Source organism: Penicillium canescens (genome assembly GCF_028828765.1).
Source record: "Penicillium canescens strain IBT 15451 chromosome Unknown utg000002l_segment0_segment0, whole genome shotgun sequence".
NCBI lineage: Eukaryota > Fungi > Ascomycota > Eurotiomycetes > Eurotiales > Aspergillaceae > Penicillium > Penicillium canescens.
Genome location: NW_026703964.1, coordinates 5,757,265 through 5,784,157, shown reverse-complemented (window position 1 = coordinate 5,784,157; position 26,893 = coordinate 5,757,265). Strand labels below are relative to the sequence as shown.

At 49.8% G+C, this 26,893-nt stretch overlaps 11 protein-coding genes across 11 annotated transcripts; 3 read left to right on the top strand and 8 right to left on the bottom strand.

Annotated features, from left to right (window-relative positions):
• N7446_003439 (polysaccharide lyase family 26 protein) lies at window positions 1-2,784 on the bottom strand (the record flags this gene model as incomplete). The annotated part of the gene is made up of 1 exon (XM_058512188.1): window positions 1-2,784. The coding sequence occupies one exon, from the start codon at window positions 2,782-2,784 to the stop codon at window positions 1-3; it is 2,784 nt and encodes a 927-aa protein (XP_058377724.1).
• Window positions 2,785-3,449: 665 nt separating this feature from the next.
• Window positions 3,450-6,016, bottom strand: tcsB (putative sensor histidine kinase/response regulator TcsB/Sln1; the record flags this gene model as incomplete). The annotated part of the gene is made up of 4 exons (XM_058512187.1): window positions 3,450-3,621; window positions 3,671-3,810; window positions 3,860-3,983; window positions 4,044-6,016. 4 exons carry the CDS (start codon window positions 6,014-6,016, stop codon window positions 3,543-3,545), a joined length of 2,316 nt encoding a protein of 771 aa, XP_058377723.1. The 3' UTR covers window positions 3,450-3,542.
• Window positions 6,017-6,069: 53 nt separating this feature from the next.
• Window positions 6,070-7,288, bottom strand: N7446_003437 (uncharacterized protein; the record flags this gene model as incomplete). Its single annotated transcript, XM_058512186.1, has 4 exons — window positions 7,054-7,288; window positions 6,968-7,002; window positions 6,349-6,918; window positions 6,070-6,286 (listed from the first exon to the last, which is right to left on the bottom strand). The coding sequence occupies exons 1-4, from the start codon at window positions 7,135-7,137 to the stop codon at window positions 6,070-6,072; spliced, it is 906 nt and encodes a 301-aa protein (XP_058377722.1). The 5' UTR covers window positions 7,138-7,288.
• Window positions 7,289-8,044: 756 nt separating this feature from the next.
• aspf34 (cell wall protein PhiA) lies at window positions 8,045-8,649 on the bottom strand (the record flags this gene model as incomplete). The annotated part of the gene is made up of 2 exons (XM_058512185.1): window positions 8,045-8,301; window positions 8,355-8,649. 2 exons carry the CDS (start codon window positions 8,647-8,649, stop codon window positions 8,045-8,047), a joined length of 552 nt encoding a protein of 183 aa, XP_058377721.1.
• A 2,398-nt stretch (window positions 8,650-11,047) lies between these two features.
• Window positions 11,048-13,292, bottom strand: N7446_003435 (uncharacterized protein). The gene is made up of 2 exons (XM_058512184.1): window positions 11,409-13,292; window positions 11,048-11,347 (listed from the first exon to the last, which is right to left on the bottom strand). Exons 1-2 carry the CDS (start codon window positions 12,780-12,782, stop codon window positions 11,288-11,290), a joined length of 1,434 nt encoding a protein of 477 aa, XP_058377720.1. The 5' UTR covers window positions 12,783-13,292; the 3' UTR covers window positions 11,048-11,287.
• Window positions 13,293-14,252: 960 nt separating this feature from the next.
• N7446_003434 (uncharacterized protein) lies at window positions 14,253-14,789 on the top strand (the record flags this gene model as incomplete). The annotated part of the gene is made up of 2 exons (XM_058512183.1): window positions 14,253-14,377; window positions 14,411-14,789. The coding sequence occupies 2 exons, from the start codon at window positions 14,253-14,255 to the stop codon at window positions 14,787-14,789; spliced, it is 504 nt and encodes a 167-aa protein (XP_058377719.1).
• A 136-nt stretch (window positions 14,790-14,925) lies between these two features.
• N7446_003433 (uncharacterized protein) lies at window positions 14,926-16,769 on the bottom strand. The gene is made up of 5 exons (XM_058512182.1): window positions 16,170-16,769; window positions 15,642-16,122; window positions 15,345-15,591; window positions 15,215-15,303; window positions 14,926-15,157 (listed from the first exon to the last, which is right to left on the bottom strand). The coding sequence occupies exons 1-5, from the start codon at window positions 16,527-16,529 to the stop codon at window positions 15,042-15,044; spliced, it is 1,293 nt and encodes a 430-aa protein (XP_058377718.1). The 5' UTR covers window positions 16,530-16,769; the 3' UTR covers window positions 14,926-15,041.
• Window positions 16,770-16,813: 44 nt separating this feature from the next.
• N7446_003432 (dihydrodipicolinate synthase family protein) lies at window positions 16,814-17,800 on the top strand (the record flags this gene model as incomplete). Its single annotated transcript, XM_058512181.1, has 1 exon — window positions 16,814-17,800. One exon carries the CDS (start codon window positions 16,814-16,816, stop codon window positions 17,798-17,800), a length of 987 nt encoding a protein of 328 aa, XP_058377717.1.
• Window positions 17,801-18,677: 877 nt separating this feature from the next.
• Window positions 18,678-20,474, top strand: N7446_003431 (MFS transporter; the record flags this gene model as incomplete). The annotated part of the gene is made up of 1 exon (XM_058512180.1): window positions 18,678-20,474. The coding sequence occupies one exon, from the start codon at window positions 18,678-18,680 to the stop codon at window positions 20,472-20,474; it is 1,797 nt and encodes a 598-aa protein (XP_058377716.1).
• Window positions 20,475-21,265: 791 nt separating this feature from the next.
• On the bottom strand, window positions 21,266-22,512 carry N7446_003430 (putative 3-hydroxyacyl-CoA dehydrogenase; the record flags this gene model as incomplete). The annotated part of the gene is made up of 3 exons (XM_058512179.1): window positions 21,266-22,006; window positions 22,080-22,399; window positions 22,449-22,512. The coding sequence occupies 3 exons, from the start codon at window positions 22,510-22,512 to the stop codon at window positions 21,266-21,268; spliced, it is 1,125 nt and encodes a 374-aa protein (XP_058377715.1).
• A 739-nt stretch (window positions 22,513-23,251) lies between these two features.
• Window positions 23,252-26,771, bottom strand: N7446_003429 (uncharacterized protein). The gene is made up of 6 exons (XM_058512178.1): window positions 26,363-26,771; window positions 25,855-26,287; window positions 24,594-25,802; window positions 24,358-24,541; window positions 23,664-24,306; window positions 23,252-23,614 (listed from the first exon to the last, which is right to left on the bottom strand). The coding sequence occupies exons 1-6, from the start codon at window positions 26,462-26,464 to the stop codon at window positions 23,477-23,479; spliced, it is 2,709 nt and encodes a 902-aa protein (XP_058377714.1). The 5' UTR covers window positions 26,465-26,771; the 3' UTR covers window positions 23,252-23,476.
• Between the last annotated feature and the right edge of the window lie 122 nt (window positions 26,772-26,893).

The window sequence follows — 26,893 nt, the reverse complement described above, 5'->3', positions numbered from 1 at the left end:
TCAAAATGCATAGTCCTCGAGTGCACTTGAGACATACGCTAAGTTCTGAATGACAGCCAGGCCATACTGCGCAATATCATTGGTCGCCAGCCATGCTGCCTCGTCGACAGCTGTCAGAACCGAACTTCCATTTACATGTGTAATATTCCACGGCGCGCTTATCGTAAATCCATCACTGGAATAAAAGTCTTTCCATGCGCGCAACGCCAGGCTTGTGTTCTGTGTTTGATACGCTGCATACGCTGCTAGACGTGAATGTGCCTGATAAAGGCTCAGACTGCCAAACTTGACCCCATAACGGGCCACTTGCTCTGCCGCTGGCGCATGATAGTAGTAGCAGTAGTCTATCCAGGCATCCTTGAATCCTGTCGGAAGATCGTCACCTAGATAAGTGATTGCTTCTGACACAACTTCTGGTAACCCAAAGACAGCAGATAGATGTGACACAGACACGTTGCCGAGGTTGTCTGGGTCTGCAGGGGGAGGTCCCAAAGTCCAGGTAACAGGGTCATATAGCCCCGATCCGGTCACGAAACCGTTGGTCAGGTTCGCAATTCCGGAGAGTGTGTTGATCAGCTTCGTCTTGGCCTCTTCCCATCTGGAGCCGCGCCGTTCCCATTCCATCAACCACCCTGCAGCGAGACTCGACCAATCTGTCCCAAGACTAAACGCAACCGTAGAGTTGGGGCTAGGTGTCCAGCCATCTGTTCGTACCTTCCTCTGTGGATCGAGAATGCCATATGTTTTATCTGTGTCCAACAACTCTTCCAGTAATTCTCCAATGCGTTCGTCTCCGCCCGAGATGTAGTAGAAGTACTTCCGGTACAGTGGTTGGGAAATGCGGGCTTGCTTAGCGCTATCCCCCCAGTGTTGAATGCCGTGACGTGTACCGAGCCCTTTCCAGTCGCCGATGTGGTACACATCTACTTCCCCCGTGTGTCGTGTCAGGGCCTCGGCGAACCTGTATGCATCTTCGTTGCCTGTGCGCAAGAAATATATCCAAAAGAAAAGGTCTGGAGAAAGCTCAGAGTTGTCCCAGGCGTAACCGCCGATATCGTACCGCCAGGTGTGTCGGTCAGTGTCATAGGTATGCATAAAGTCGCCATAGTCTAAAAATCCATACCAACGACGCTGCTCAATCTGCCCTCGGTAGAAGTCAAGGATAAATCCGAGGTGATCCTCTAGGACCTTTGCAGTATCTGTCATGGTGCTAGGCAGGCCCCAGTACCCACCAACAGCTTGCGTCTCATGCATATATTCCGGTCCAGCTACAAGCACCGGAGGATTTTGAATGTGCGCTGCGAGGGACGCGAGTTTCTCACTCGTCGGAGTCTTGTCGAATGCAAACAGATATACCTCGCTAGTTCGTGCGATTCCATAGGGAGTGTTGAAGCCGGATTCCCAGTCCTCGTAAGTGATTTCAAGGGCATCCAGTTGGTCCACATAGTCATCCTCATTCAGACCGTCATGGTAGGGTCGGAGATCCAAGGGCTCAGCTGCAGGGCTGTATAACCAGAGTGTAATTTCGCCTGAATCAGATGCAGCGTTGGAAATATCTAGACCTGACGGATACCGTTTCCAGAAGTCGCGTAGTCCCACGGCCAGGCCTCCCTTTGTGGCACCGCCGAGATAGGCGAGACCTTCTGAGCGTGTTCCACTGGGAATTTTGACCCATGACTGGCCGGGCTTTGTACGCTTTTTGAAGTTGAATCCATCCGCTGTCAGTTGGGTGAGGCTGTAATCTCCCCAGGTGGGAATCCACTTTAGACGAGTGGTCACCCGGGTATCCCAAGTGTTGGTGTCTGGCAGTTGGCGGCCTTCGTACTGGGCCGTCTTAACCTCTTGACCAGGATCTCGGCGTAGCCCGGTAATACCCTGGACAGCCTCGTTGAAGATACCACCGTCTACGCCAGCGATTCTGACGTGTCTGTTATATTGCTCTTCGCCTTTCAACGGAATGTCAAATCGAATTCCGATCCCAGTGATAAAATCACTTTCGGCTCCCCCATCGAAAACGATGCTATGCATCACCTTAACTGAGTCGGAGTTTGCATAGAGATAAAATCGGATAACGAATTGCAGCCACGGTTCGTGGTCGGCGCCACCTGTAACTTTGTGCTTGCCATGGACGGTTACTAGTGCCCTGGCAGAGCTTTGGTTCACGGTGACATTGTGGATATCGCTGTCAAAGTTGAAATATTCAATTGACGCATTGCCTCGGCTGTCGGACCCGTCCGGCACCCAATTCTGAGACTGAAGAACAAGTCTTCCATTTTCGCCAGTCGTTTTCCCGTCTTTTGTCTTGATGGCATCGACAATAATGCTTCCTTTCTTGAAAAAGGAAACACTAATCTTGCCTGTATTGACAGTTATCAAGTTCCTCCGGTCTGTGACAACCAGGGAGCTGGTGCTATTGCCGAGTGACTCAGATGTAGATTTGTCGATACAGCCAGACGAAAATGCAGTGACAATGTACTCATCATAAATCTGGTCTGATTCCCCTATGGCATGGCCGGTCCATTTGAGCGAGCCATCAGCCCAGTGACCGGTCGCCCATGACTGCAACTCTTCAGGATTCCCAGCATCGCCCACGATGCTGAACTTGGTATGCTCAGGCCAATATTTCCCTTGTGGCCAGGGTAGACCAAATGTCACGCCTTTGTTGTACGTTGGCTTCTCTCCGAGCCAATTGACTGTCGTAGATGACGAGGTGCAGTTCAATGCAGCCAAAACGCATTGCCCAAGCGTGGCAAGCGCCAGGAGCTTGGCACCAAATTTCGGCATGATCTCACCACGAGGCAGGTTCGAAAACCGAAGTCTAACTTGGATCGAGATGCAGACTGCGTAGGGATTCCCGGGCTCTTAAATGCCCGCCATTTGTCGGGGCCATGAGCACGGAAAGACCATTCTTGGCCTTTCCACTTGGTTATTAAAAATGCGGACTAAATGACACCATCCGCATGGGAATTCCGACGACCCTTGGTGGAGGAAGGGAAATCGTCAACGATTGGTGGTAAAGTGAAGTGGAATTTGACCGAAAACAAATGCCCAGCGATTCCCCGCACAGTTCGGGGTTCAGGGGTATTGTATGCCGAACTGCCAACAATCAAGACAATTCTTGCTTGTGTTCGACTTGATGTCTCCCTTCAATGCAACGTCTTTCTCGCAGCCTTTGGGGCATGATCTTTCTAAGAGCTGATTGGACCATTCCGATGTTTGACATGTCTATTTTCGTCTCACTGCGGATAGCATCACTGGATATTGCCAACTAGCAATTGCTATCAAGTGTTTATTGTGATAGTGTTGTGTGGACGGTATGGACTATACTAATCAACCGTTCCTTTTTCGTATATCGGAGTCCCACCACCTAGACCCTCATCATGGTTAGCCAAGGGGGACTTAATCTGCGTTTTAACGTGGAAAAAAATTAGGAATAAACATTAGAAGTCCCAATGGCCCACTGTCAGAGTGAATCTCTCGTTAATATTTGGCGGTTAGTTACATATTCTTCCTCCCGCCGATGTGATGTACAATTGTCATTATCAGGCCGTCTCGTTCTCCTCCATGATTGTAGAAAATTTGCTTAGAACCTGCTTCAAAGCAGGTCTTCGAATTGGTTTGCTGGTTTTTGTCAGCCGCAGATCCGTGCCTCGTGTTTTGATCGACTAACCTTATGAACATATCCATGCCAGAGTCCATGCAGTCTTTGATGTTGCTCTCTTCCGCAAAGGCGCTTAGTGCGATAATGGGTGCAGAATATCCCATCTGCCGTATCAGTCGCGTACTTTCGAGTCCATCGAGAATAGGCATCTGGGTCAATTAGCATGGTTCATAAATAATTCAACGCAGTCATTCATACCTGAATGTCCATAAATATAAGGTCAAAGACTTTGCCTTTTTCCATGTTCGACTTGACGGTGTCATATGCCTCCTGGCCATCCTTCACAATTGTTACATCATAAACTTCCTCCAAGGCAAGCATGCTATTATCCGTCAGTACTTCCACGATATCAATGTTGGGGCTCACTGGTTTCCCCACGCACCGTCGAACGACTTCTTGATTAACAGTGTTGTCCTCGGCAACCAAAACACGAATCCTTTTTGATCCATCGCCATTCTCTGCGGTAGTTTGATTTGACGGAAGGTTTGTTGATAGCGGCGGTGCAGGAGATGAAAGCATAGCCGGTGCGAAAAATGGTTGACTTAGTCCGACCAGGCGTGGTTGGATCTCCGACTTCTCAAAGCCAGGTGCATGAGGTTCATTTCGCACTGACCCATGATTGGAGGGTGTTCGCGCAGTGTTGGAAAAGTCTTCCAGAGACAGGACGCTGGGGGTCCGGGATCCTGGAATGCTTGATGTATGTGTGCTAGGGGAGAGCTCTCTCACAAATCCAAGGGGAATTTTGAGTGTGAAGAGAGATCCTTTGCCCTCCTCGCTATTAAGAAGAATAACACCACCCATGATGCGGGACAACTGAGCACAAATGCTCAAGCCCAGGCCAGTTCCTCCATACTTCCGATTCAATCCGAGATCACCTTGAACAAAAGGATCAAATATACGTCGATGCAAATGTGCAGGAATACCCGGTCCATTATCATGAACTTCAAATTCAAAATTCACCTGGCGGAGATTGGGTTTCATCGTGTTCTGGCCCTCGGGTTGGACATCATTTGCGTGAGCCCTGGGACCAATGGATGAGGTTGCACTCGAGGCCGTCGGGGGCCGGAATCTTGAGTTACGTCGAGTTCGATCATTGATAGTTACCGGCTCATTGCTGGGAGAATCATCAATACAACGGATATGGACTTCCACTTTTCCATGCTCAGGCGTGAACTTGAGGCTGTTGCTGACCAAATTGATGAGCACCTGAAGGATTCGATGCTGGTCACCCCATAGAACCATATCTGCGAGTCGGCCGGGTGCAGGCAGGCCGAAAGCTAGACTAGTTTGCTCAAATGATCTTTCACGGCAAACGGTGCCCTTAGACTCGGTGATTCCACCGGAGACAAAGTTAACACTGAAGTCGATATGCTTCTCATGCACTTGATTCTGGAAGATAATGGCCAATTGTGATCGGATGTCGGATAACTTAAATTCCTTTTCTTCAATCTGAATTGCTTGATCGATTTGGTTTTTGCTGAAGGTGAGTAAATCATTCAAAAGGTGCAAAAGGAGATCCCCTGATTGATAGACCACCTGCAGAGACTTTTTGATTCGAGAAAGGTCCTCCTCGCCCATACACACTGCACACATGCCAAGGATTCCATTGAGAGGAGTCTTGAGCTCATGAGAAATGTTGGCGATGAACAATGTTTTGCTCTCGTTGGCTGTCTCTGCTGCCAGTTTGGCCTTTTCAAGCTCTCGGGTCCGCTCAGCCACTCGCTCTTCCAGTCGATTGTACTGAATTGTTAATTCGTCTGACATTTCGTTGAATGTTTTGGTAAGCTCTGTGAGTTCATCCGTCACACAATGGTTCCGTTCCTTGATCCTCCCAGGTATCTGAAAGCTGCGAGAGTTTGGGGGGTTGCCAACGCTGGCGGCACTGTTCAGCCTCCCCAGGGGATTCCAGAGACGCTTCATCCACGTGGAGGGAGGCCCCTTCTCGCTCATGTGTTCTTCGATTTGCTCAACCGGATCCCCCAGTCCATCGTCCATGCCTGGATATGTCCTCTGTGGGTCGCGGGGAGCAGGCGGTGGCGCCATCTCAGGCTCGACCGACTTCTTCGCGGCCTCACGCAATCTTCGGATAGGAGCAACCGCCCAGTGAGTTAAGATAGGGACGATGAGGATAATTGCGCCAGCTGTACCAAACACGCACGCGAGGATAATCTTTCGTAGCCGAAGAATGGGAGCGAAGGATTCGGAATGTGTTTCCTCTACAAGAAGAATCCACTGAGCAAGGCTATTTTGAGGACGCACCGCCCCTACCGCCACGTTGACTCCTCGCTCATTCTTGGTTGACAATTGGCTGATAGCTTTGCTCTCGTATGATTGTAACATGACCCTCAACGCCATGGGGTACGTGGAGAGTACAAATGGCGTGTCGGTCGAAATTCCATTGTGTCGGCTCACCTGGCTGGGCAGGGGGTGGGCTCGAAGACATAGTGGACCTGCGCTGCACCAAGTGCCGCCGCGTGAGGGGCTGATGTGACTGTTGCAGGTTGGGCGCTCGTGGCGAAGGTGTTTTCCGGTTGCAACGGCCCTAATAGAAGCACTTGTCCGGTATTCCCCAAGCCATCCCGTGAGCTCACGACACTCTGTAGATTTGCGGCACTGGCGACGATACTGAGAATGGTTAGCTTTCGTATATTTGGTTTCCGGTGGGCCTTGCTTGTAGAAATGCTCACGTCACAAATCCCAGAATATCCGTGTTGGAGGTGTTGTTGACGATCGGCAGGGTTAAGGAGACGAGTGAGAAGGAAGAATTAACTTTTAGGGGCCCAAGGAGCAGTGCCGAGTCTAATCCAAGGATATAGTCAGAGAATGCATAGGCATTTGTCGACCCATTGTCGCCCGACGCGCCGTGGTAGGTAAGATTCGGATAGAGCGAGGGTGGGTAGCCTATCCCGTCATTGCCCAGCATCACAGAGCTCCCATTCGGATACGTATATGGAAGCGTGATGTCCGGGACTGTGTCACTCGTCACGTTGAGCAATGTCTCGCTGCCTCCTTGTCCATCTTTGGAATAGATGACGGCCTGGTAGAGGCTCAAGTATCCCCGACTTCCAAGCGCAGATTGGGCATCGGCGATCGAAGTCACCCAATTTGCGTCAGTGTTATTGCCCACATAATAGCGTTTCAGGGCTGATTGGATCAGAATGCGGGTAGCGATGGTCTTGCAGGTGGTCTCGAGGAGGTCCAAATTGGAGGCAATCTGGCTAGCTTTGATGGTCGCAACGAGTTCGAGGCTTTGTGATCTACTCCAGAGTCAGACTTCGTCCGAATATATGACAGGGTGGTGCATACTGGACTCCCACCACAAATTCATAGGTGGTAAACCACTATGATTGTCAATTGGCTTTTTCCGATCTCTGAAGGGCGTGACACGGTACCGTAGCAATCGCGAGTACAGCAACACCGAGGACAGCTGTCAGAAGCACTAGCAGCCCGAGCTGCACCGCAATTGGAATCCGCATCCGATCACACCCATCAACTAGCAGAGCAGACCCAAGGACAGGCGATCGTAACGAGGGCAGACAAAGAGGTCTGACACAGCGCAAGATGCATACCTGATCTATGAGTCAACTTCATGAAACAGTGAATGTGTGTGACCTACATGAGATGAAGAAATTTGCAAAGATGGAAGATGTCAAAAGGTAAGACATAAGGGGAGGGGGTGTGGAAGTAGTCTAGATGTGTCTAGATGCAAAGTGGCGGAGGTCCGAGGTTCACCAAATTCCAAATTGGCAGGTTTTGGTTTTGCAACGTTAAGGCGAAATTTGCCGACTTCCTTTGCCATCCCATTGGTCTTGAGAATTTATCCTTCTTCGCATTTTTCGGTGAATACTTTTCTCTGGGGAAGTTGACTTGTCAACCTTAAGTTCTTAATGTTAACGTTAAACAATCTTCTGATGACTAATAAACTATATCTAACTTAACTAGTACCTTGGTGTTTACCTACATCCTTGCTGCCTACCCGGAGCTTATTTCTCGGGTCATTTTCATTTTCATTTCCTACCTTTAGTTGATCTCGTTTCGGTCTAGTATTCTACCCTATGGAATGAATATTGTTGGTGATTCAGTACTCTCGATGATATATGATCCAGGCCTAATAGTGCCCAACTTGCCGGACTCGGATAGAACGAAAAGATGGATAATATAATTGTCACAAAATGATATCTGACATAGTCGCGACTTTGTTAGATTTCAAGATTTCAAGTGTTGGCTAATTAAAAGGAGTGTATTCGACAAGCTTCAGAAGTCAAGACGATAGATCTTAATGGTTCCCGCCGTCAAGGATCAGTCGGCTCTATACAGTGTAGAGATCACCATCACCGAGCTAGGCGAAGGTTCTATCCATTCGGCTGGAGGCTCTCATGGCCTTTACGAGGTGTACTTGCAGCCGTTGGGGTTGGATGTCTCCATAACACGAGCGGCAATGCTAACACAGTTCTCGTTGCCAGCAGGGTTATCAATACCAGCAGAGGCCCAGATGCTCCAGGCACCATCAATGCTGTTGGGGCAAGCGATCAAGTCCTTGCCAGAGAATTGGAGGTGGCCGTCCTTCACTGCCCATCCCTTGCGCTGGGAGTTCTTGGGAGCGGGCTGAGCACCGGTGGTGTATCCGATCTTGCCTTGACCTTTTTCCTCAATTAGCTTGGTCCAGATTGATTGGGGAAGAGAGAAACCGTACCCATGCCGGAGGCGTCAACATAGATCTCTTGAGGAGTGGCAGATTTGTCATAGAGGTAAAGGGCGCCGTCGTTGATATAGAAAGTGGCGTCCTGCTCCTTGGGACGGGCGCAGCTGGCGCCGGGATTGGCCAGACCAGCAAAGATGCTGCTCTGGGAGGCATCAAATGCAGCGTTTTGGACACCGCTACCAGAGTGAATGGCGATAACACCGAAGGTCTTGTTGGACTCGGTAGAGGGGGCGGCAGAGACAGCGGCGCTGACCGAGGCGGCGAGGACAATGTTCTTGAGCTGCATTTTGAAGATGAAAGTATGGATGTGCGAATAGACTTGTGAGAGGATGAGAGGATGAGAAGATGAAGATGATAATGGGATGCCTTTCCTGCAATTGAGCCTACCTTTATACCTGAAGCCTGGGGACGGCAAGACGGGCAATAGGCGCCACTGCCGTGCCCGAGGTTGAACCCGAGGTTGATGTCTCACAAATGACAGCTATTCATAGAGCCAAGCAACGGTGTAAACCGCAAAATGACATCAAATTGGACCCTTATATGGGGCAATTCTATGTTGGTCCAATGTCTCAACATTAGTGCCAGGCGATCTTCCCGCTCCCCTTTTTTTCTCATCACACTTTCTCTTTTCAAGGGCATGTAACTAATAACGAATTGTCGCGATGCACCGCTAGAAGACCATTTCTTGCTGAAGAATACCACTTTACGTGAATAAATCCTGAATAAGATCCTGTCATTCCGTGCAGACCTTGAATGCCAAGCGCTCTCCACATGTTTCTCCGACTTACTCATAGCGTCCGAATCAAGCCCAATCATGTTCCAATGTTGGATTAATGAGATGCTATTAGCGGGGAAACACGCAGACCTGTTTTGCTGCTCGGTCGCTTTACTTTTTGTGGCTCGAGTCCGCTATCCCCAGGTGCCCAGTGGCGGATATCTAAAAATACGCTCTTTAGTGGCTAAGTCCCTGGGACATTCCACAATTTCTTTTTTGTCAGTTTTGCAAATCGTCAAGTGATCTGCATCGCTATTGATTACTGTATTGTAGGTAGATCGGTCATGTGGTCTATGTATTCTTGCTAGCTCCAAGCATAGGGGTTTCTTGCTGCGTATGCAAGAATTTTCCTGGTGGTAAGTCCTGTCCACTTTTACTTCCCAAGGCTCTAAGGATTTTAAATGGCGATATTGCCTAAATTCAAATGTGGTCGGTATCGTTTGGTGTGTCTAGAAAATTGTTTGGCTCCTCGAGGCCATGTGTACCGTAGGTTAACTGGGCAATCCGCAATTACGGTTATATATAAGTAATAAAGCTGGGTAGATTGCAGGGGTTTCAGGTGAATTTGTGTCCTCGGATTTATTACTGCTCTAGCGTTTCCCTTCCCTTTTGTCGCCTGATAGGATGGCTACGTTCCACTGAATGCGAGACACGGGTGGTTTGCACAATAAAATACACAGTACATTTCGCTTTGAGGGCTTGTCCTATCTGCATCTCCACACCTTACAGTTAGGGTACAAGTTGACATCGTTCACTGTGCTTCCAATTCCTGATACTATCAATCTATCCATCCCGTGGGTTGTTAGGATACCATGCCCACGGCAACTAGACGATTTGCATCCATTGCGCTTGGACACTTGCATCTCGAGTTGATGTGAGCGGTAACAGATGTGAAAATCGAATCAGCAGATCCCTTGAACTGGTCGGTTCTGCTGACCACGAAGTTTGACCTTCAAACAAAGATATGAACCTCGCATATCGACCTTAGGATAAGTTCGGCTGAAATATCTAAGCGATTGAATTTGCCAACCTCGATCATGGTCATCGGTTGCCGTCAAGCTCTTCTTCTAAGACAGAGTCTTGTGGCACGAAAACTCCATTCAAAACGTAATTTCCCAGGTTGGAAGGTTTCTGGCCAGGCGCTGGATGGGGTAACCGCAGTTGAACGACGATCTAAAGTCATGCACCACGAAACGTAAAACAGTCTAACGGTCGGAAAGAAGAAAACGCTTTAAATCCCGAGGGTATACGTAGAGTGTCGAGTTAAAAGCGTTGGCATAGGTGAAGTCTGTAAATGAGTTCTGCTGCGAACTCGCTGATATATGTAAAAGGCGGGATTAAGATATATATAACAGCTCGGTGCACAACATATATAGCTGCGTTAGCAGGGCTTGGGCTCTAGACCCAAACGATTGATGTCTTTCTGTGGATTGTAAACATCACGGTGCGTAGATCAATGATTAGTGCAAGACAAACCAGCGCTAATGGTGATGAAGTGGGGAATGATACAACTTGCTGTTCACAGAGCATGGCCGTCCTACCACGCTTTTCGCTAAGTGGCAGCAATCACCTGGTAGTGCACTGATGCTTTCTGATGCTTTGGAGGGGAAAAAGCATTTTGACTCCACATTCGACGGGCCTCATCAGATATTAAAGGAGTGATGAACCACCACCTGATTTCTGAGCCACAGGTTCTATCACCAGGTACCACTTTTGAAGAATCGTAATATCCACGGAGCAATAATGCTATCATTTCCAGTGACCTCAAAGCGCCCTTACGTATGGACGCAATGTTGATTTTACGTCGGGGCCTTGGGTTTGCGCTGAGTTCTTTCCAGATCACCAGAAATTCTGGAGGTGCAGTCGGAGGAAATTTATAAATTTTAAAATAGAATTGAGTTATCTAAATGTTGATAAATTGAACTATATATACAGGTTTCGCTTCTAGATCCATGCTTCCGTAGATGATGTATCGTGTAAATGCAATGCAACGCCTAAATCGTAGATTGCTAGGTCGCAAATCATAGCGCTGGTCCCAAAGCAAAGAGTGTTTCTATCTCAGACCAACCAGGGTTGATAGAAGCTCTGTGCAAGCACCAGCTTGAACACGCTCTTCTGTCTTGGGATTGCCAGTAATACAGGGCAAGTCTTACTCAGGAGCAGCACATGAGAAGACACCGCCAACTTCTCCCTTGGCGTATTTGATGACCTGTGGAAGTCAAGTTAGTAAAACAACCCTAGTAAAAATACAACGGTAAGGTAAGACTTACAATGTCATCCACGCTGGAGTATGTTCCACCGACGAGAACCACCATGCCGATGATGAAGATGAAGGCGTTGATAATAGCCAAGGCGATGTTCTTCGGCTCACTCCAGCTACCCTTCCGAAGAAGCATGAACCACATCATGGCGGGGAAGTAGAAGGTGAATCCAGAGATGAAAAGGGCCGAGGAAATGGAGAGCAAATCATTGAAGAAGGGGATGACCTCAGCAATGATGAATGCCACGACGGTGGCGGCTGTGATCACCGCCAGCCATGTCAGCCATCCCATCTTCGTGTTAATGAAGCGAATCGGAGAGTTGGCGAAGATGCGACCGTGAACCAGGCGTCCGAAGACAACGGTGTTAATCGAACCACTGATGAAGATCACGGGCAGGGCAACACCGTATGCAACACGACTCAAAAGCGTTCCAGCCGAAGTGAGGGCGGGACTAGAGACGTCCTGGCCAACAAAGGCGTAGATCAGAGCACCGGTAATCGTGTAGATGAAAATCTCAGTGATGCCAAGCGCCCAGATGGACTTGACAAAGTCCCGTGGCGTGTGCATCTCATCCATGAAGGAGAACTGGCACATGGCAAAGCTGTATGCGAAAACGATGTTGGTGAGAGCGATAAAAGCTTCGGTAAAGGTGACGCCCTCTTTAGGCCAGGCCGACCATTCGACTCCACTGAGTCCGCCGGGGGAATCTCCTGCTTTTATGCCAGTTCCGATGATCGTGATTCCAATGGCGAGGACGATTGAGGCGAAATCGACGTAGCCTAGAATGGCAACCTCGGTGAAACTGGGAGGAATGGCAAGCAACAGCAGAATGATTGCCGAGACAACAGCAAAGACAATTGAGCAAACGCCACTCTTTGTGATGTCCATGAATGCAATGGTTCCGGTCAAACAGTGCGAGGCCGTAAGGAAGATCAACTGGAGACCCAGCATGGCGTTGACGAGCTCGTATCCGAAACGTCCGCATCCCAACCGACGGCCGAGCAACCGACCTGCATCGGCATAGGTTGCCACCTCGGGGAACGCCAACTTGACCATTCCCACAATGTAACTGGTATAGATGGCGATGAAACCGATACCCACACAGCAGATCACACCTGCCACCATGCCTAGCGTCGCAAAGGTAGAAGGAATCGACAAACTACCCAGCGCAATAGCCTCGACGATGAGCACAATGGTGAGGCGCTTCCAGCCGAGACGGCTAAACTTGTTGATGCCGTGGTCGTAGATATTCCTTTCTGCCTCACTCATCTCCCCCACCATGTCCCCTTCAAAAGGCGGCGGTGGGGAGTAGGGGGCCTTCTCGCCTTCAGCTCCCATCACCTTGTCAGTGTCATGGTCGTTTGAGATGTTGTCGATGCCCATGATGGTGGTGGTGTACTAAACCAAGGGGAGAGGGAAGAGGGTAGAGGGGGGCTATAAGAAGGGAAATTTCACAAAGTTCTCGAATGCGGCGCTATCGGGAGGCAAAATTGCAGATTTCGTTGACTAAGGGAATTTCGAGAACGCTGCTTGGCCGGTCCACCACGTGGAGTACGACGCTGCTCCACCGACAGATCGTCTATCCAACGAGGGCGCCGAATGCAGGTTGGGATCGTTCCACACGGGTGACACTAGGCGAAACTCAGCCCGCGCCCCGTTGATAGAGTCGATAAGAAGGTTCGAGGTTAGGTAAAAAAAATGCAACATCGAGTGGCATTGGATGTCGAACGCTTGGGGACTGGTTTGGAGGGTATGTCACTATGGAGTCTCCCCGCGTTTGAATACGCGGGGAACGTGGAAACCGACGAGAGTCTTCATATTCATTGTATATATATGTAAATGTAACTGATCATAATAGAGATATTGTAGATAAAAAGAAGTTTTTCTTAGTCGCGCCACGATCTTCGGATGATTGCCGGGAAGAGAAAATAATCCAATGAGGGTTGGGCTGGGCGGAAACAAGATTTTGCCCATCACGTGAGTACCGCAACCAGATATCTTTCGTATAACGTTACTCCAATCTTTCCATCTTTTTCCATGCAAGGGCGCTGATCGTTGGGCAGCTGGGTTTCTCCGATTCTCGCTCATTGCCTTACTTTCAACCTACCGAGTACAATCCTCTCTCCCCAGAAACTCACTCTTGGGGTAAAGGACCTGGAGTGGTGGAGCGCCACCAACGCCATTAGGTTTAGCCGTGCCGGCCGGGGAAATTAGCGCAAAATAACCATGGCATGATTCGCTGTGCCGTCCGAGACTTGTGGGTAGCCCAGTCTGCTTATGCTGAATAACATGGCTATAATTGCCTCGAAAACCCTCCTCCAACTGCCCCAGACTCCGTCCGGGGTCTTTGTACGTAATAAACCCCATTCCCCGACTTCCATAGATGCAGAGATGCAGAGGACACTTGCACATCTTCATGTTTGGAAACACTATTCAGCCCGGGGACTCCACTAAATCTCACCATGCGGCATTTTTTTGTCGTGCGTTATCGTCGGGTGAATATTATCGTCGTGTATGCAAGCCGCATGCCTGACCGTTCCATATTTCGCGCAATCCCACTTCCGACTTTGGTAATAGTGGTTGCCAGGTGGAGCTTGAGTTGCTGTACGTCCCTTAGCCGCGCCTCAATGAGTGCTAGGTGTATTCCCCGGCCACGGTAATCGGGCTATGTACTATCCAGGTAGAGGTGAGCTTTCTTTCCCATGAGTGTTTGCATACTCGCAAGAGCAGTGCTTGCCGGCTATCCGATTGTCGATTTTGGCCCAATACAGACGCGTGTCCTCCCTTGTTGTCGCGATCCTCGTAAGTGCATCAAGTAGTTCCCGCGAACGCCCGTTGTCCTGGAATCCAGCAATGGAAACCTCGAGAACCTTTTCCGTCTCATTCCGTGCTGCTTCGACGATGACCACTCCGTTGGTAATCCCTGCTTTGCTCGCTTCGTTCCCTCTGCCGTCGGGGAAGGCTGTTTCTATGCCGAGGTCAATTCTCTTTGTATAATCACTGGACGACAGGACTTGGGTAGCAGATGAACGCGCAAGTGGGCTCAGATGCACCTCACATGCGTCCTACCCCTGCCAAGAAGGCCTCCAGCTGCCTGAGATCTGCTTCCAACCCTCGGCCTCGCTTCCCAACACCAACGGCTCGGTTCGACTTTCACTAGAACAGTTCCAATGTCTGGATGACAACGCCTTCGCTTGGGACCGCTTGGACAATAATTTCATCTGGGAAGATCTGCCGACAGGTTTCGGCTTGCCGACGGATGTGAATCGCTTCTGTCTCTTCACATTGCTCTGCTGGAGTGATGACCATGCTGAAGGGTCGGGTGTGTCTCGATCGGCCAAAAGTTGGTTAACAAGAGAAAAGCGAAGCAAGGTCTTCCAGCAATGGTAATATTGTGCCACTTGGGCAGATATATGTCTATGCCCCTGGGCAGGTGGGCAAGTCGACCTCTGACTCATGACCAGTCACATGAGGCGACTAGTCCTGTTGGAAGTGCAGGAAACAAGACATAAACCCAAGGAATTGTGTTATATTCTGTCTAGAGGTGCAATTAACAAAACAGAACACTAGCAAGTCTCGGGTTCTGTCAATGCATATCACAATCTCGACGCGAGGCCAATCCCACGGAGGACCCGGACCGGACTAGCATTCCTGCTTCAAACACTCGGCTATGGATTGTCCAACGTACTCTACGTTTCCATCGTTGAGACCGGCAATGGATATCCTAGAGTTGTCTGCCATATAGATGTGATACTGCTCTGTGGTCCTCAGAGTGTCAGCATACGAGCATCAGCGATTTCAAGGGGAGAACGAACCGCGCAGTCGAAGGACGACACTGGGGGACAGTCCCAAAAACCAAACATCCCGGATTGGCGAATTAGATGCTCCCAGGACCCCGGTGCGCCTGGCCATGTTAGTGTGATTGCTTACTTTATTCCAGCAGACTTACCCGTCGACACCAACTTATCATACAATGCCTTTCTCATAGATCGAATGCGGTCACTCATGGTGATCAGATCGTCATACCAAGCCTGCCGCAGGGTAGTACTAGATAATATGGTGTTCGCGATCTTCGCCCCATAAGCCGGTGGATTTGAAACTTCGGACCGTTGAAGCATTTCAAGCATTGACTGAGTCTTCACGGCCGCTTGCTCGGTATTTGTCGCGAGCAAGAAACAACCGACTCGCTCCCCTAATAGATGTTGTAAGATTTCATTCTGTACGTCGGGCTCGGGTTCATACCATAGAGACCCATATTCTTCGCAAAGGACAGACAAACTCCAGCTTCTAATCCTGTTTCCTCAATGAACCATCGGATTGCAAAAGCATCGCGGTCGACATTGCCTGAGTTGAAGCCAAGATAGGCAGCGTCAAACAGAGGGAACAGCTGTCTTTCTTTGAAAAGGTGCGCAAGCTCTTGCCATTGCTCCTTGCTCGGGTCACACCCGGTCGGGTTATGAGCGCACGCATGAATAATAACCACAGAGTTCGGTTCAGCCGATTTCAATGTCGCATAATAGGAATCAATATCCAAGTCTCTAGTCTCGGGGCTGTAGTATCTAAAACTTTTGCATTGGAATCCAAGTGATGAGAACACCTGGTGGTGGTTAGACCAGGTCGGCTCAGGAACGTATATCTTTGGCAAAGGTGTCTTGCATGCTCGTAGCAATAGCCCAGCAAGATGCAGTGCTCCAGTGCCGGAGAGACTTTGGCATGTAGCGAGCTGTTCTGGATTAGCCCCTTGCTGCGGAGATGGAGTGTTGTGCATACCTGGTTCTGTTTCTTTGCGAACAGCTCATCGCCCAATGCAAGTCTCGCAGCCTCTTTGCGAAACTCTGTCAGACCGACAATTGGAAGATACTCGTGGTTCAGCCCGTGCGATGATAATAGCTCTCGGCTCTTGTTGACCGAGGGAAGAACCCATGGACTCCCATTCTTGTCTCGATATGTTCCTTGGCCTAGATTGACCTTACAAGGAGAGGGATCTGCGAGATACTGAGCCGTCAAAGCAAAGATCGCATCGGGCGGGATAAAGCGAGCCCGATCAAACCACGATTGCGTGAGGGTTTGTGTTTCAGTGGCCATTTTGCAAATGTTACTCAAAGTGAAAGTTGGGCGAAACAAGGGCATTTTAAGATGAAGCTGTGAGGATGAAGTAGATCCCGGGTCGCTGGCCGAGTTGCTTTCCCATCATTTCCCCTTATCTTTTTCCCTCGGAAGAGAAACCGAACAATTTTCAGATGAGCAGTGTTGATGATCGGGTCGATGGCCCGAAGGTGGACTTCGAAGTAAGTGTGGGGGGCTTCGGTATTGGCATCCGACTACTTGCCCCTCATCGATAGTTATAAGTAGAGAAGTGAGGGATTTGGGGAGTCAGAGTCGAAATTCTCACCACGTATCTTCATACTTCCATCATGAGTGCTCACTCTGTTGCCTCTCAACCTCATGTCCCCTCGTCCGGGGTCTGGTGTCCTGCAGTCACCTTTTTCCACCATGGCACCGACTCACTAGATCTAGAATCTCAATCCAAGTACTTCGCCTATCTGTCCACAACTGGGCTGACGGGTCTGGTGATCTTGGGCACCAACTCGGAAGCCTTCCTCCTCACTCGCGAAGAGCGATCTCAGTTGATTGCGACTGCGCGTGCAGCCGTGGGCCCTGATTTCCCGCTGATGGCCGGGGTTGGTGCACACTCGACCAAACAAACCCTGGAACTCGCCCAGGATGCTGCCGCTGCTGGCGCCAACTATCTGTTGGTCCTCCCTCCGGCATACTTCGGCAAAGCAACAAACATGAATGTGGTCAAGCGCTTCTTTTCCGAAGTGGCCGCAAAGGCGCCTCTCCCTGTGGTGGTCTACAATTTCCCCGGCGTCTGTAATGGAGTCGACATCGACTCTGAGACCATTGCCGCTATTGTGCAAGAGTCGGCGTCGTCCCACCCAGATGGACAGTCCAACGTGGTCGGCGTCAAGCTTACCTGTGGATCTGTCGGAAAGATTACTCGACTGGCAGCGACGTTTGCGCCCGGCACCTTTGCGACCTTTGGTGGGCAGTCCGACTTCTTGATTGGAGGACTTGCTGCAGGAAGCGCTGGGTGCATCGCAGCTTTCGCCAATGTCTTCCCCAAAACTGCAGCTCGGATCTATGCATTGTACCAAAAGGGACAGGTGGATGAGGCTATGACGCTACAAAGAAAGGCAGCCCTCGCAGAAAGCCCTATCAAGAGCGGAATTGCATCCACTAAGCATGCGGTAGCATGCTATTCAGCCCAACTCGCAGGGATTCAGGATGCGGCGGCAAACCTGGCCCCCCGACACCCTTACGAGGAGGTGGGGGAGGGTGCCAAAACGGCGATCCGAACTGTGATGGCAGAAGTCGGTGAGATTGAGAAGAGTCTGTAGGAAGAACTTATAGTATATAAATCTAGAAATAAGCATTAAGTACAATAGATCTCGTTCATGTTACTCCAGCAACTATAATCCCCACTGTAAATCGTTTATATCAATTCTGAACTAACTTCAGCCTCAGGTTCTGATTCTGTTGAAGAACATAAAATGGGCTTTTCTGGCCCCTGAGACAGTTTGCTCCCTCCGGTTTCTACGGGGGCTTCTCTCGTCACAACGGCTAACAGCAGCGTTAAATCATATCACACGCATCGTGGCTTTTATCAACCCAATAAGGATTATAGTATACAGCCAACTTTGTGTAAGAAGTTTTCTTGTATCGCCTCGAACAAAGATGTATCAGAGGTCCACGAATGCGTGCTTAGAGTAGGCATATCTGCCAAGATGCGCTGCTATGTTGAGGGTTTGAATAATTATGCAAAGCAAATAGAAATACAGTGTACTCTGTCGCAATAGAAGTCAGTTATTGTACATGTATAAAAACAAATGAACCTCGGCTAAAACTCTTCCACCAATTAGGCCTATCGGAGAGGCCGAGAGATTACTGATCGGGCCGAGTGGGTGGGCCGAGCGTCGGGATCTAAGTTGAACAGCCAATAGATGAGGCTGTTCAGCTCTTTTTTTGTTACTTTTTCTTTTTCTTGATAGCAAAATACTGCTTGATGGGTCCACTTCTTATATCTCACCACCCTAATGCAGCAGTGTCTCCGGGCTGATACTTGGTGGATCAGACTACGGAGTACGTTATTATAACACAAAACTAGGACTCTCTGCCGAGGTCTAGGACTTTTCTCTTTTTTAAAAAATCTCTTGAGCCCCTCGTTTTCACAAGCTCATTCAGCTATTCAGCTATACAGCTATACAGCTGTCGATCATGGCCACAGAGATGCACTCGGCCAAGAACCTGCAGCTCCCGCACAAGGTTCCTTTCTGGCGACTTGTTACCAACCCTGGCGCGATCACCCAAGATGTGGCAGACTATCCTTACGCCGGATCAGGGACTGAAGATGATCCATATGTGGTTCAGTGGCTTCCTAACGATTTTCGAAACCCTCTCCAGCTGAAGCCCGCTTTGAAATGGCTCATCACTGTCGTCGCGGCCCTCGAGACACTAGTCGTCGCTCTAGTCTCGTCGGCATATACTGGAGGCATTATTCAAATCGAAGAACAATTCGGAGCGACAACGGAGATTGCGACTTTGGGTGTATCACTCTACGTGCTCGGATTCGCCTTGGGTCCCCTTCTGTGGGCTCCAATGAGCGAGCTTTTCGGCCGTCAATCTGTCTTCATTACTACGTACTGCGGCCTGACCATCTTTTGTGCTGCCTGCATTGGCGCGAAGAACATTGAGAGTCTGCTGGTCTTTCGATTCTTGGCCGGTGCTTTTGGTTCCTCGCCGTTCACCAACTCTGGTGGTGTCATTGCCGACATGTTTATGGCCCGCGAGCGAGGTCTGGCTCTGTCGGCCTTTGCATTGGCCCCCTTCCTCGGACCTGTCATTGGACCTATCGCCGGTGGATTTCTCGGTATGGCCGCGGGATGGAAATGGGTCATGGGCCTGTTGACCATCCTCTGTGGTGTGATGTGGTTCCTGGGAGCCGCATTGAAGCCCGAGACTTATGCCCCCGTTCTCCTACGTCAGCGCGCGAAGACTCTCTCCAAATTGACTGGCCGGGTGTACTACAGCAAACTGGACATTGATCAGGGACGTGTCACTCTCAAGGCTGCCTTGAAGACTTCTCTCTCGCGGCCCTTTATCCTTCTGTTCCGCGAACCTATCGTTCTGCTGCTCTCAATTTACCTTGCTATCATCTACGGAACCCTCTACATGCTTTTCGGTGCATTCCCAATTGTGTATGAGCTTCATCGTGGATGGAACCAAGGTGTTGCTGGTCTCGCCTTCCTTGGTGTTATGGTGGGTATGCTCTGTGCTATCGCCTATTCAATTCCTGAAAATTCGCGCTATATCAAACTCCTCGATAAGGAGGGAGGTTACGCACCTCCGGAGGCCCGTCTTCCGCCGTGTATGTTGGCCTCGCTTGCCCTTCCGATTGGACTCTTTTGGTTTGCATGGACCAATTCTCCCTCTGTCCATTGGCTTGCGAGCATTGCTGCTGGAGTTCCATTTGGATTCGGAATGGTCCTCGTCTTCCTCAGCGTCTTCAACTATTTGATTGATGCCTACACCATCTTTGCAGCCTCTGTCTTGGCCGCCAACTCCCTCCTCCGGTCCATGTTCGGCTTCGCATTCCCGTTGTTCACCTCATACATGTTTAAGAACCTGGGAATCCACTGGGCATCTTGTATTCCAGCTTTCCTGGCCCTTGCATGTGTGCCGTTCCCCTTCTTGCTTTACAAGTATGGTCTTTCCATTCGAAAGCATTGCAAATACTCTGCCGAGTCCGAGGCCTTTGTTCAGAGCATCCTCCAGGGCATGCAAAAGGTCACAGAGGAGCCTTCCGACAAGGAGGAACCCGAAATTTACCACGCCCGAGAGCACGATGCGACTTCGATTTCCCAGGCAAAGGAACAGACTTCAGCAGATGTCCACTCTGTCCACCGCACACTCTCACGCACATCCACTCACACTATACATGCACACCGGGTCCCTACGTACGAGGCCAATCCTTATAACATTGACCGTGTGCATACCCGGGAATCATTTAGATAATTCCGAGGATATGTTGGGAAGAGGAACACTGGCGTTTCGGGGGACATTTAAGTATAAAAGATGAGCGATATGACATGTCTCTTTGCTGCATTGGCTTAGGTTGCATATATAGATAGCGTTGACTAATAATTATAATTGGTTTCCATATTCAGTGATTCAGTTGGAAATGTGCAAGCACTTCTTTAGTGCCGTAGTTCTGCCAATGTTAGACCGGATATCAGGCCTCCGCAGTCTATTAATAGCTGGTACACGCGAGGAAACGAGACATACCTCCTGACAGCTGCTACGATACACATTCAGCAATCTTACTGGCCAATATAAAGGGAGTGGTCAGTTGTGGCCATCTGATTGTGGCGCGCTAAAGCTGCAGAACAACGTCATCGGATGGGCGTTATATCGAGTTACAAGCCGTCTTTGCATATCTCTTTAATCCGCTTTCATCAATCTGTCAGTGCGAAGGGAAACGTATCTGGACTGTTCCATCTAAGACTTGTACATGTACTAGATAACTTAACGTCAGGATGGCAACGATCATGTGGAGTATCTGCATGACAGTGGATTCCGGGGATTATCTGATCGGTCCATTGATCGATTGTCTGCTTTTACATCGTCTGCTGGAAAAGTGAGCTGAAACAAGGGAGTTAGAGGCTATAAACGCATGGCAATCTTGACACTAAACAGCCGTCCATCTACACTATACCACATGTAACACTTGTAAGACTGGTCAAAATACATCTCACACTTGGTTTAGGAGGTCGCAAAGATTCGTAAATTTGAACTGAGATTCTACCTTAATGCATCCCGTTCGTGGCTCCGTTAAGCACTCCATTGGCGAGCCCGTTGGGCAATGCGTTGGTTGTTCCATTCGTTATGCTGCTGTTCATGCCATTGGAGATGCCATTCTTTATGCCATTCGAGAGGCCGTTGATCTTATGGAGAGGCACACCCGGTGGTATTCCGCAGGAGACGCTGCTCCTCTTCCGAACTCGCTCCGGGGCAGTCCAGATAGCCCCGTCAGCGAGCAACTGTTGGCCCAATCCGAGCACTTTAGACGGAGCTTCGCCCAACCATTCCGACTCCAGTCGGTTAATATTGTGTTCGATCTCCCAGGCACGACCTCCTTCAACGAACATGGACGTACCGTTGAGTGACGGGTCATTCAAGACTCCAGTGGCCACCGTAGCAACCTCGTCCGGAGTATTGGTTGGAAGATCAGCATTCTTCCATTGTGCCTCAACCTTTTTGATGCTCTCGGTCTGGGTCACCCATGGACATATCGTATTGATACGGAGGGAATGCTTATACGGGGAGGAGATGTAGTTGCGTAGGGAGCGCATGAGCCCAGTGACACCGTGCTTGGAGGCCTGGTAGATGAAGAGGGATGGGCTCTCCTTGAAACCAGAGACACAAGAGAACAAGAGAATAGACCGATCGGAGTTGCCTCCGCGGTTGTGACGCAAGTATACAGATGCGAGGCGGGAGACGTACATGGAGCCAAGGAGGTTGACATCCAGGACTTTATGGGTTGGAGTCTGGAGATAAAGCATTACTTTGGGATGCCATGGATAGGCCAAGCAACCATGGCCGTTGCCTTATTTCACATACCTGGCGAACGTCCTCCAGCGTAAGTCCAAAGTCAAACCAATTGCCGATTTCTACGATCCCCGCCGCAGAGACGACGTGATCGATGCGTTTATAGGTCTTGAAAGCCAGATCGAACAGCGCCAGCACCGATGGATAGTTCGTAACATCAGTGGTCTGAAAGATTGCCCGTGGGGGCATATCCTCTTCCTCTGGGTGGAAGTTGTCGCGACAGTTCTTTAGCAGACGCTCACCCGAGATGTTATCCAAGTCGCCAATGCAGACGTTGGCGCCGCTTTCCAAGCATTGCTTCACTAGACAAGCACCGATTCCATTGGCACCACCTGGAGCCAGGTTAATATAATAGGACGGGGTCCCTGGAGTGTGGCATACCTGTGATCAGGACGACCTTGCGATGGAGAGAATCGGAAGTAATTTTGGGGATATACTGTGCCATTAGGGGATCAATTAATGCGGAGACTTGACGATGAAGTGGGTCAAGAGCGAAGAACGTGGAGCCGAGTAGAGCAAAAGATATGCGAACAGGAAAGACAACGCGCGGGAGGCATCAGAGTTGCTTTTATAGAGTCCAATTGCGCTGGAGATTATTGGCCAGGGGGACATGATGAAAATGCCTCATCAAAGCGGACTCAAAGCAACACATGTTCGAATACAGCATTTGGCCATGAGTTTGGACGCGGGGAACGGCAACTCAGCCGAACGTTAAGGGCTCAAGGCTTGGCAGCAAATAAGAGAATCATCGAGATCTCGGTTTGAGAGGTTTAATCCAGTAAGTGATGCGGATAATGCGGGCAATGCGGGGGCGCCATGACGCTGAGCAGAGACGAGACCACCAAAACTTTGTGCAAACACGGCAGAGAACTAGCCTAGGAACTATCAATGTCCGGTACTCTGAATAGCATCGTTTGTATGGCCGCTAATCTTCTAGGTTTCCTTGGCCAGTCCCGGGGGCGTCTCGGATGTCTGTGGTCCGAGGTCTTTCATGCTTGGCCGTAGTACATTGCTCGTGATAGCTGCCTAAACCTGTCAAAAAGTGAGAGAACATGTAAGATAACCCGTGCGTTTCACTCGGATGGCCGGCTGAATACGACTGGGGTGCATATGCGGGTGTGGTGGGGGGGAACGGGAAGTTGGAGCGCCACAGGGATCTGAGCGCAGGTATTTGTGAAATGCTTCGATAAATTAGATCTATCGTAGATGCAACGAAACAAAAAGCACTCGCCCAATATACATGGTACACCATGAAGCACAAAATGCCAATCCAGCTGCAGATGTGGGGGAATACCGGACATGACCAAAACGAAATCCTATCAAACCAAGCCCTCCCGGAAGGGCAACCAAATCCCAAAGCCAAGACAAATGGAAATATTTACAGCTGGCTCGCAAGACCCAGAAATTTTCTAGCGGCGGGAGACGCAGCACAAGATACCAGACTTGCCCAAGAACCACAGCGATCCAATGAAGCGGAAAATCGACAGACCGGCAGTCGTCCATAGAATAGCAGCGAAGTATTTGGAGGTACGAACCGTAGATGTGTTCTGTAAGTGTCAGTGGGGGTGAACAGCTGAGTTGGGAAGAGAAACATACCGTAAGACAGAAACGGGTGATGCCTTCACTGGTGATACACAACGTGAGAATCAGGTTACTGAAAATCCAGATCAACACCAGGTTGGTTCGGAAAGCCTTGTAACCATCATCCATGCTCCGTTCATCCTTCTCTTCTGGCTCCACATACGGTTCCAAAGCACGTTTGACCGTCGATTCAAACTGACTGTCAATATCGGCCTGCGGCTTATCGACTTCCTCAATGAAGTTCGACTTGGCATCGTCCTTCTTAGTCTCAGCGACGGGTAGCGAGTCACCCTTGTCAGATCCCTTGGTACCCCAAGAAACGTCATGCCAGTTGCAGAAAGCGTAAACCATCAAGATATTGATGGAGCAGGTCATGCCAGCAAAGTACGCCCAGGAAGATGTAAACATGTGCCAAGGATCCATATACAAGAAACTGGCGATGAAGTAGATACCATAGGTAGAAACCAAGGCGATCAGAACAATACCGGCTCCGCTAGAACTGAAGAATGACGAAAGGAATTTCCCGACACCTTCGTCCAAAGAGAAGTCGAGGGTGCCTCCAGTGAAAGCATTCTTGACAAGGTAGAACGATAGGACAATGATGTAAGTTTGAACAATACTGAAGTAGACAAACGAGAGCGTGTAGGCCAAACGAGAACTAACCAAGTCAGTATTTAACCTTGTGAGATAGGTTGATTCAGAAACTCACCCTTTAGGTCTGTTGCCTAGCGCCAGAATAAATTGCAGCATCAAGAAGAAAACGTAACCATACTTCAAGAAGTTGTTCACGATTGGAGAGGCGTCGTTGCCGAAAGGCCATCCCTTATTCTTGTTGGCCTCACTGGGCGTTCCGACAAGATCCATGATAACAGAAGTAGTCAACCAGAACGAAGCTAACGATTGGTTAGTGACAATTTCACGAAAATAAGAAGCGGAGGCTCATACCGAGAGAAAACCAAGTCATGACAAGACCAACAAAGTTGTAAGTCATCTGGATGTGAAGGAAGAACAGCCGCAGGATATTGTGGCCGCTCTTATAGATACGTCCGAAATGCATCATAGCATACAGACTAGCAGCGAATGAACCGTTTAACCATCGGCGACGCTGACTGATAAATTCTGCTGCGCCCTCCGGCACATCGGTCTCACCCTTAGACGCCTTCACGTAGGTCAAATGCCATTTGAAGCCGGCTTTTGCGACAAGTTCGAAACACAGGATACGATCCTCGGCAAGGAACATGTTCTTCTTGAAGATATTCATGCCCTCGATACCCTTCTTGCCTAGCTGCTTCGAGAGAGTGTGGTCGCCGTGGAAGTACTGCTCGAGGGGACGACCCATAATAGCGCGATAACGGTACGCAGAGAAGGCACCCGGCAACACACTGACGTATCCGAAGGCGCTCTCTAGTGGCTTGTCGAGAATATTGGAGATTTTGTACTCGAAGTTCTGCGCGGCGACCAGAGGGTTCATCAAGTTCTTCCATCCCTTTCCTAACATCGCGTGAATCTCACCACAAGACCCGCCTAGGTTCTTATCGTTGTAGAACGATTCCCACAAAGCAAGAAGCGATTTCTTTCCGGGCTTAGTCCCGGCATCGATAAGGATCACCACTTCGGGGTTGAGGATGCGACTGAAACCGTTGAATAGCCAACGGTGGGAATTGATCTTCTTGCTGTTCTTTTGCTTCAGACAGAAGATCATCTGGACAGGAGGAAGGTTGGTCGACTCGTTGCCCTGAGGCCGGATCAATTGCTGGTTGGAGGTCACCGAGAGTTGTGTGGTGTACTCGAAAATGTGAGAAACGGTTTCCCGTCCGTCGACGGAGCGCTTCATGATACCATCTTGGTAGATACCGATCGTTGCCAGCATGTCAAGAGTGTTTTTGTCACATGGATCGATTCCGTCAAAAACCAAGCAGCAAACGATCTTTTGCCAGGCCGGGCCTCCCTTATTCCAGAATTCGGACTTTTTCAAATTGACGATATCCCGGATGTTCTGCATAACACCGTGCAACGTCCGAGCTGTCAGAACTTTGTCTTCGTTGTAATAGGTAATCGCAATCAGAAGCTCCGTATGTCTGTTGTACATGGCCGGTCGCAGATTGTATCCGTTCCGCAGGGTGAACTCGTCGGGATCACAAGTGGCAGCCGTGTCTGTATCGAATTAGTTTAAACTCCGGTCTGAAATCGCATTTGGAAGACGTACAGCGCAAGTGGGTGAATTCTTCCGGGAATCCTTCTTCTGACTCTCGATACTCCTTCTGGATCGCATTCTGGATCGCACTCGGAACAGGGTAGTCCACACTCAAAACTGAGCCCTGGACAAGCTTAATCTTACGGGTGGCATAGCGGCGCAGTCCGGAACCAGGCGCCTGTCGGTTTTGCCAGGCTTCTGACGGAGTCTCTGACATGGGCGATGCAATGCCAGAACGACGGTTCAACCCACCCGCTGACTCTTGATATGGGCCATCAGGGAAGATGGTGACACCGGGATCATGGAGGGTGTAGCGACGAAGGGAATCGGTCGAGGCATAAGGGTCATCGAAGGGGGCGTTAAATGGACTGGGTTGATTGCGGTAAAGCAGGGACTGTTGGCTCTCCGCGTTATCATTCTTCTCTTCGTAGGCGTAGGCTTGCTGCTAAAACGAACCGTGTTAGCTTCTCCGTGTGTTCCTATGGCAGATCGTCTTGGTTCAATGGGGCGGTTCACTCACTTCACGAGTTCCATACAGACTGGCCTCGCTCGGCCCAGGCGAATGAGATGAGTTTCCCGAGACAGGCGAATGGGGAGAAGTTGCTCGCGGTGGTAAAGACATTGTGCACAGCTCCCCAGCGGAAGAGATCTTTGTTGTGAATGAAACTAATAACTAAGCAGTCTGTCTGGGATCCGAAGGAAGCTCGCGGATCAGAACTGTCGATTCACAACACCTGACCTGAGCACATTCAACGGTAACCGCGATCTGTGGTGTTAGAGACAGGCGATCTATCCAGAGATCTCCAAGGTAGGGCAGTCTTCCCAAGTCGAGAAGTGTAGAGAGATGTGCAGGAGAAGACGTATCGAAGATGCGCTAGACAGGAGATATTTTTGGTGCAGAATTTGATTGGAGGTGCCGATGATGGGCTGTGAAAGGGCGAGTGGGGACTCCAGCGCAGTATACAGTATGTCGTTCGTCATCCAACCTCCCCTAGATCCACCAACGTACTCAGAGGGGGTTGGTTGTTCCCCTGCGCAGGCCCGAAAAACG